General features: G+C 32.4%; 1 protein-coding gene across 1 annotated transcript in view; it reads right to left on the bottom strand.

Moving 5' to 3' along the window:
* Nucleotides 1-335: 335 nt before the first annotated feature.
* LOC107548413 (alpha-(1,6)-fucosyltransferase-like) overlaps nucleotides 336-8,118 on the bottom strand; it is a 105,437-nt gene continuing 97,654 nt past the window's right edge. The window contains exons 9-11 of the mRNA XM_016229077.1: nucleotides 4,044-4,220; nucleotides 3,101-3,251; nucleotides 336-1,030 (exon numbers count right to left, since the gene is read on the bottom strand). Of these exons, the coding sequence (XP_016084563.1) occupies nucleotides 701-1,030; nucleotides 3,101-3,251; nucleotides 4,044-4,220 (658 nt within the window). The 3' untranslated portion in view covers nucleotides 336-700. The remainder of the gene's footprint in view (nucleotides 1,031-3,100; nucleotides 3,252-4,043; nucleotides 4,221-8,118) is intronic.

The raw sequence follows: 8,118 nt of genomic DNA, 5'->3' as shown, positions 1-8,118 counted from the left end.
CTAAGCTCAAACGTTTGTATTAGATTTTATCCCCTGCTTTAAATTAATAAATATTCTTTTAGGGTCCGGACCTTTTTTGTACTTCATGAAAATAAATGTCAATGCAAAATATTCAAACAGGCTTCGTTTTCCTAATGCAAAATATAATTTCTTACTTTTTCTGTTGATTTTGTGGGTGAAATGTGACCTCTGTGAGATTCACTCCAGTTTGAGGACAGAGAAAGTGACAAAAAAGGCAGGAGAATATAATTATCCCCTGCTTTAAATTAATAAATATTCTTTTAGGGTCCGGACCTTTTTTGTACTTCATGAAAATAAATGTCAATGCAAAATATTCAAATAGGCTTCGTTTTCCTAATGCAAAATATAATTTCTTACTTTTTCTGTTGATTTTGTGGGTGAAATGTGACCTCTGTGAGATTCACTCCAGTTTGAGGACAGAGAAAGTGACAAAAAAGGCAGGAGAATATAACAAAAAAAACATGAAAACAATTTAAAAAAATGTTTTTATCATTTGCTTCTGCTGATCTGAGTGCGATTTAAAAGGCTCTTGATGTCCACAGCAGTTTATGAGATCCTTTTGCAAACCTAAAAGGTGCGTCCATCCTATAAATACACACACGCATACATGTCTTTGAGTGTCTGTTATCCAGTGCATGGCAAGTTCAGCCGTCCATGCATTAATTATTAATGCGTTGTTCTATAAGCTCAGCAGCTTGTCTGCTTCGGGGTAAGTGGGATACTTCACCGTCTCGATCTTCTCCTTGACTTTATAGGACGGATAGAGGCCGGTGCGTCCTAGTTTGCGGTTGACCCCTTTAGAGTAGCCGTCCCAGTGGTTTCCGGCCACTCCAATGACGTCTCCGGGCTCCAGTGGGATGTCCTCCGCCGTGCGCGCCTGGTGTGGGTAGATGGCGATTTGGTTGTGCGCGTTCTGTCCACCGAAGTAGTAGATGTCGTCCAAAGAGCGGAAAAAAGCAGAGGCATCCGGATGAAGAGTCTGCATGATCTCATATGCCACACGACACACCTGATAGAACCAGAAGAACAAAGTCAGAATTCTGTTGGGTGGGAGAAAACAAAAAGTGATAAAGTAAAACGGCAATTCTTTACAATAAAGTTAACATTAGTTAATGCATTAGTACGAAGCCCCCGACCCACATATATGTATGTAAAAAAAATTGTTTTCTCTCATTTTAGTTTATCTTGTTTCTGAGTCATCTTGTTTTAAATGAATTAGTCTTTAATTAAATTTGTTCAACGTGGCCACGATTGACTAAAACGAGGGAACAAATTATTAATTTACTGTATTACCACAATAAATATATTTCTATATGCATGTCATGTGCAGGGCTCTATAAATATGAACTAACAATAGCAATAATTTTTTTTTTACCAGCATTTATTGTTGTGTTAGTAATAGGGATGCATGATATTGGATTTTTACCGATATCCGATACTCCGATATTTTTCAACACATTTTGGCCGATAGCCGATGCCGATATTTTCCCTTTTGTTTGGAAACAACACCAAGTCTCTCCTGTGTGGAAATTATAAGCTAATTATTTTTAATTTTGGTTAGTTTTTAACAAGAACTTATTTGTTAGAATTAAATAATAATGAAGTTATTTTATAATAACAGTACATTGAAGCTTTGAAAATAACTATAAATAAACTATATATTAATTGCAGCATTTTTTTCCCTCAGAAAGATGCAGTATTAACCTTAACATTTTATTTTAAGATTTAAGATTTGTAGATGGTCTAAAGCAAAAGAGTTTTAAAAATTCAGAAAATCTTTTAGAGATCATAATTTGTTTAAAAAACGTATCATATTACACATTAATTAATAAATCAGTATATATAGAATTATTAATTTACAAGTGTCATGTTTGTGATTTTTTTTTATTCGTGTAAGCTATAGCTTCTGACCTTTAAATCAAAACATACTCATGTTTTATGACATCAATTACTGCTTTATTTGATCAGAAACACAGTCTAAATGTTATTTGTGTATTTTACTTTAATTTAATTAGAAGTAGGCCAACAGCGCCCCCTATGGAATAAAAACTCCTTACCGCATGGGGCATTAGGACCCGCGGGAGGCTGCCGCTGCTGCAGTGAATCCAATCCCTATTCAGGCAAAACTTTGCTTCAAGAATGAGCCAAACTGTTGACGCGATCTAATCGCTACACACCCTGAGCACATGTGAGTTAATGTATTCCTCTCATCGGCAAGACATATCGGCATAATTTTTCATATCCGATGCCGATACATTCAAAGCCATTATCGGCCGATTCCGATATCGGTCCGATAATATCTTGCATCCCTAGTTAGTAACAATAATTGTCTACCATTACTGCGATTACAAACTGATGATTTTAAAATGACAAAAAATATTGTTTATAAATGGACCTTTATGAATGAACATGAGGCCTGTTTTAAGACCATTATAACTCTTTCTGCATTTTGACATTATTTTAATAACAAAGCATATTTTCTCTGCCTCAATACAGGGCTATTATGGTTAACTAAAACTGAAATTAAAACCATAAAAAAGTAATTTCTTGAAATGAAATAAACGTTAAATATAAAAAATATAAAATATAAAAAAACGTTTTATTTCAGCTAATTCCCAAGGCAACATTTTTATTTGTTTTAATTTAGTTTAACTTAACTTGATGTACTGAAATAACAAACTAAATCTAAAATAAAAATGATATAAAAACTAATATAGACACACACACCCATAAACAAAAACTTCAAAAAAGAAAAAAACAAAGTGTTAAAAACAAACAAAAAAGAGATGTAAAATATAAAAACTAAAAACTGATTTAAAAACTAACAGTATTTCAGTGATACTGAAACAACACTGCATTATTTTTAATGACTTTATGTAGTTACTTGTATGTTTAATAGATGAATTATTGACAGAAGGAGAAAAACAAAGTCAGAAAACCATTAGATTAACATTTAGATTAACAAATAATGTAGAAATAGTGTTTACTGTTCGTTCATGTTTACTAGTGCACTTAATGTTAACAAATGAATCCTTATTGTGTAAAATGTTACCGATAAAATAAACAGTTATTGATGTACCTGTGAGGAGAAGGTGCAAACCAGGAAGTCAGTCTGGGACAGGAAGTGGATGTCCAGGATGACGCCTCTGAGTGAATTCTCAGTGTATCGGTTATGTAAACTCGCTGACCAAGAGATGGAGTTATCACTGATGAACTCATAGTCTGTGTACCTGAAAAACACAGAATACTGGATTTAATTTTTACAATTTTAGATCTAATATTACATTTTTTATAATTAATTTAAGGTGTGACCATGAATTTTTACTTGAACGTGAAACACAACTACATTTTCACATCATAGAAGACAATCTGTAATTTAAATGGTAGGAGAAAACTGGTCAATTTTGAGTCTTCACTTTTTTGGCTTCCAAGTTTAAAATCTTCATTGCGTCTTTGATGTTGACAAAGAAGATTTTTTTAACCTGGAAGATGAAAACTGCAAAATACATTTAGTAAATAAATTCCTTATCAGATACATGTGTTTTATCATTATATAATTTTAATAAAATGTAACAATTGCAATTATACATTTTAATTTATATATATATAATTATAATCAAACCAATTTCAAACAAATACATAAAAAAATTGGAAACTATAAATACATTTAATTTTTCATGACAATCTTAAAAATAAATGGCAAACTATAATAAAATGTTCATTTTCATGAAATGTTGATGACTGCTGTGCATTAACTTCTAGCTATCACTGGATATATGTGTGTTTGTGTAATGTAGTGTGAGCTTGAATATATTTGTTAAATTTGCTGAAAGCAGCGGTAAATTGCAGAATGCATTTGAGGAAAGCTTTGAGGCTCTTAACTGAGAGCAAAACAAAACCTACTTGATCAGTAGCCGTTGTTCTGGAGTTTGTCTCCCATCTTTCCCTGAACTTTTTTCGGTTTGTTGTAACATTTTTCAAAACTGTTGTTTCATGACCCTTTAGGACTCATCATAACTCACTTGACTTTTGCCTCCTGTAACAGCGAGGGGTCGTCGGTGGCCAAATACACTCGTTTTTTATCCACGTGGCCGCGTTGAGCCATGTACTGGAATTGTTCCTCCACATGGACCATGTACTCCTCTATGGGGTGAAATGCGGCCTCCGTCCCAACTTTATCTGTCCGTCTGACATGGACGCTGTAAGAAAAACTGGATTTATCTGCTTCTTTTTATAGAAACCATTGGGATTTTCCCCTCATTTGTTATCTGATAGGTCATAAGTAAGTTTTCTTCATCGTAGTTTGTAGTAGCTATGTTGATTTGCTCAGTTGAGTTTTAGTAAAGTGAGAAGGCCAGTGTAAAGAGTTTAACCTGCTTTGCATGATCCATTTGGTGCCTCACTGGAAATCCTATATTGAACCGTAATGCAAACATTAGAGCACAATGCTAGCAATGCCAAGGTCATGGATTCAACTCCCAGGAAATGCATGAACTGATGAAATGTGTACCTTGAATGCGATGTAGGTCACCTTGGATAAAAGCACCTCCCAAATGCATTGACTTATACATTTATGCACTTAAATAAAGTGATACAAACTATTTATGAATTTATGCATTTATTTTTGGTTTGCTAAATATATTATGCATTCCGTATTTAAGCACTTATCAAACCCAAACATAAGTTGGGAATTTGAACAGTTCATGCATTCCCTGGGAAACAAACCCATGACCTTGGCGTTGCTAGAGCTGTACTTTACTGTTTGAGCTACTTATGTAGTCTTAACCATGAAAATATGTAAATTAAAGGCATTTTTAATGATTCATATCACATCTCATGTAATGCAACCAAAATAAACACTTGTCTTTTGCATCATGCATTTTCCAAGGTTGGCATTCTAACCTTTTTTAATCATAACATGACATGACTTAGCTGGTGACAAATTTTACAAAAAAAAAAGAAAAAGATCCAAAAACTATTTGTCCATGCTGCCCTTTTGCATACAGTGAAAAGTGATGGATGCTGACAAGCTCCAAAAATGCATTAAAAGTAAAAAATAAAATAAAATATATATATATATAGGTGCATCTCAATAAATGAGAATGTCGTGGAAAAGTGAATTTATTTCAGTAATTCAACTCAAATTGTGAAACTCGTGTATTAAATAAATTCAATGCACACAGACTGAAGTAGTTTAAGTCTTTGGTTCTTTTAATTGTGATGATTTTGGCTCACATTTAACAAAAGCCCACCAATTCACTATCTCAACAAATTAGAATATGGTGACATGCCAATCAGCTAATCAACTCAAAACACCTGCAAAGGTTTCCTGAGCCTTCAAAATGGTCTCTCAGTTTGGTTCACTAGGCTACACAATCATGGGGAAGACTGCTGATCTGACAGTTGTCCAGAAGACAATCATTAACACCCTTCACAAGGAGGATAAGCCACAAACATTCATTGCCAAAGAAGCTGGCTGTTCACAGAGTGCTGTATCCAAGCATGTTAACAATGAAGAACGATTAATCGCATCCAAAAGAAAAGTTTTTGTTTACATAATATATGTGTGTGTGTGCTGTGTATATTTAATATGTCTATATAAATACACACATACATGTAATTTTATTTATGCTAATTGCATTTAGGCTTCAAAATAGAAGTTGTGTTTGTGGAAATATGATGAACAAAATGTGTAGAAATCATAAACTTTTGTTGGTCTCTGAGCTTATTTTTTGCACCAATCCAAATCCAATCTTTCAGAAACAGGTGCAACACAGCAGAAATCAAGTACTTATTCACCAAACACATCAGTAATTGTCTATCTCTCTCTTTGCAGCTGATCTCCATGCTTCACTATAGACTTACTCTATTATATTATTTGGGTTATTACATTTCACAGTGCTGTCAAGAGACAATGGTGCTTCCTATGGGGCCGCAATCATTTCATTCTCATTTATTCTCATTAATTTCATCGTGATTGTGAGTCATGTTCACTCTTGTTATCGTGTGCCATCTTTATCTCGCAGTGTTTTATCAGCGAAACCACCCAGACGCATCCGCCACGGTCGCAGACACACAAATACATACACTGACGGTCAAACTAAATATTAATCAAGATTTTAAAATGTTTTTTTAAAGTCTTTCCTTCAGAAATCATTCTAATATGCTGATTTCCTGCTAAATTTTCATCCATTATTATTGGTGGTCAATTATTAATAATGATTCTTAGTGTTATCAATAGTTTTGGCTGCTATAATGTTTTTATAATTTTTTGTGGAAACAGTGATAACATTTATTTTCATTATTCTTTGATGAGTAGAGAGTTCAAATGAAAATAATTTATTTGAAACAGAAATCTCCTGTAATATTATAAATGTCTATAACTGTCACATTTGATGAATTCAATGCAAATCATTGCAGCTTTAAAAAAAATCTTATTCATTTGAATGGGAGTTTCCACAAAAATATTAAGCAGCAAAAACAGTTTTCAATAAGAATTTTTTTCTTGAGCAGCAAATCAACATATAAAAAAAAGTTCCTCAAAATTAACATATAACTTAAGATTTGACAAACAGCACACACAAATCATATGGACCACTTTTATGGTGCTTTTTTTGTTGTTGTCATTTTTAGAATTTAACAGCTAGTCTCATTTACTTGCATTGCAAAATGCATAAAAATATAAAAAATATATATTTAAATTTCAGTCCACAGGCTTTAGAATATTTGTTTTCTGTATTCTTCTGAAGCCATACCCAAAAGTCAATATTTTCAGCCCTCAAATCTTATTTACATTTGTGCACAACTCATATAAATTAAGTTCCTCGTATGAATTGAACATATGACTTGAGAACATTTGAAAAACAGCACAAAACACCATTTTTATGGAGCTTTTTTGTTGTCATTTTTGGAATTCAACAGAGTCTGTACTTTCATTTTACAGAAATAGCAGAAATAACAAAGTTCGAAATGACTTGTCCATGCTGCCGTTTTCCATGCAATGCAGAAAATGCATTAACAAAATATAAAAACATTTAAATTGCAGTCCATTAGCTAGTCTTCTGAAATATTTTTTTTTTGTGATGAACAGACCTTAAAAGTCAGTATTCTCAGCTCTTAAAACTTTTCATTTGTGTGCAACTTAAAAAATATGGTATGGTCCTCAAATAAATTAAATGTCTGACCTGTGAACACTTGGAAAACACACACAAATCATATGGACCCCTTTAATGCACTTCCATGAAACTTTTATGGTGTTTTTATTATTACTATTAATATATATATATACAGTGGTGTGAAAAAGTGTTGGCCCCTACCTGTTTTTTTAATTTTTTGCACATTTGTCACACTTAAAAGATTCAGATACAAAATATAAAAACATTTAAATTGCAGTCCATTAGCTAGTCTTCTGAAATATTTTTTTTTTGTGATGAACAGACCTTAAAAGTCAGTATTCTCAGCTCTTAAAACTTTTCATTTGTGTGCAACTTAAAAAATATGGTATGGTCCTCAAATAAATTAAATGTCTGACCTGTGAACACTTGGAAAACACACACAAATCATATGGACCCCTTTAATGCACTTCCATGAAACTTTTATGGTGTTTTTATTATTACTATTAATATATATATATATATATATATATTTTTTTTTTTAACAGAAGCTGTCAACTTTCACTTCCATTTTAGTTTATACCTTGCAATTCTGACAAAAATAATAAATAAATAAAAATTGCAAGATTAATTCAGAACCAGAGAATAAAAAAGATAATTGTGACCTTTTTATTGGACAATTCTGACTTTACATCTCAAAATCTCTCAAAACTTAAACTTTACATTTGTGCACAACTTAAAAATTATGGTATGGTCCTCAAATAAATTTAATGTCTGACCTGTGAACACTTGGAAAACACACACAAATCATATGGACCCCTTTAATGCACTTCCATGAAACCTTTATGGTGTTTTTATCTAATTCTTTTATTTATTTATTTTCATTTTTGGATAGAGCTTGTCAACTTTCACGTCAATTTTAGTTTATATCTTGCAATTCTGACAAAAAAAAAAGAATTGCAAGATAAATGACTTTTTTTCTTAC

The sequence above is a fragment of the Sinocyclocheilus grahami genome, unplaced genomic scaffold (assembly GCF_001515645.1).
Source record: "Sinocyclocheilus grahami isolate Dianchi unplaced genomic scaffold, SAMN03320097.WGS_v1.1 scaffold347.1, whole genome shotgun sequence".
In the NCBI taxonomy this organism is placed as follows: Eukaryota; Metazoa; Chordata; class Actinopteri; order Cypriniformes; family Cyprinidae; genus Sinocyclocheilus; species Sinocyclocheilus grahami.
This window is presented reverse-complemented; position numbering and strand designations above follow the sequence as displayed.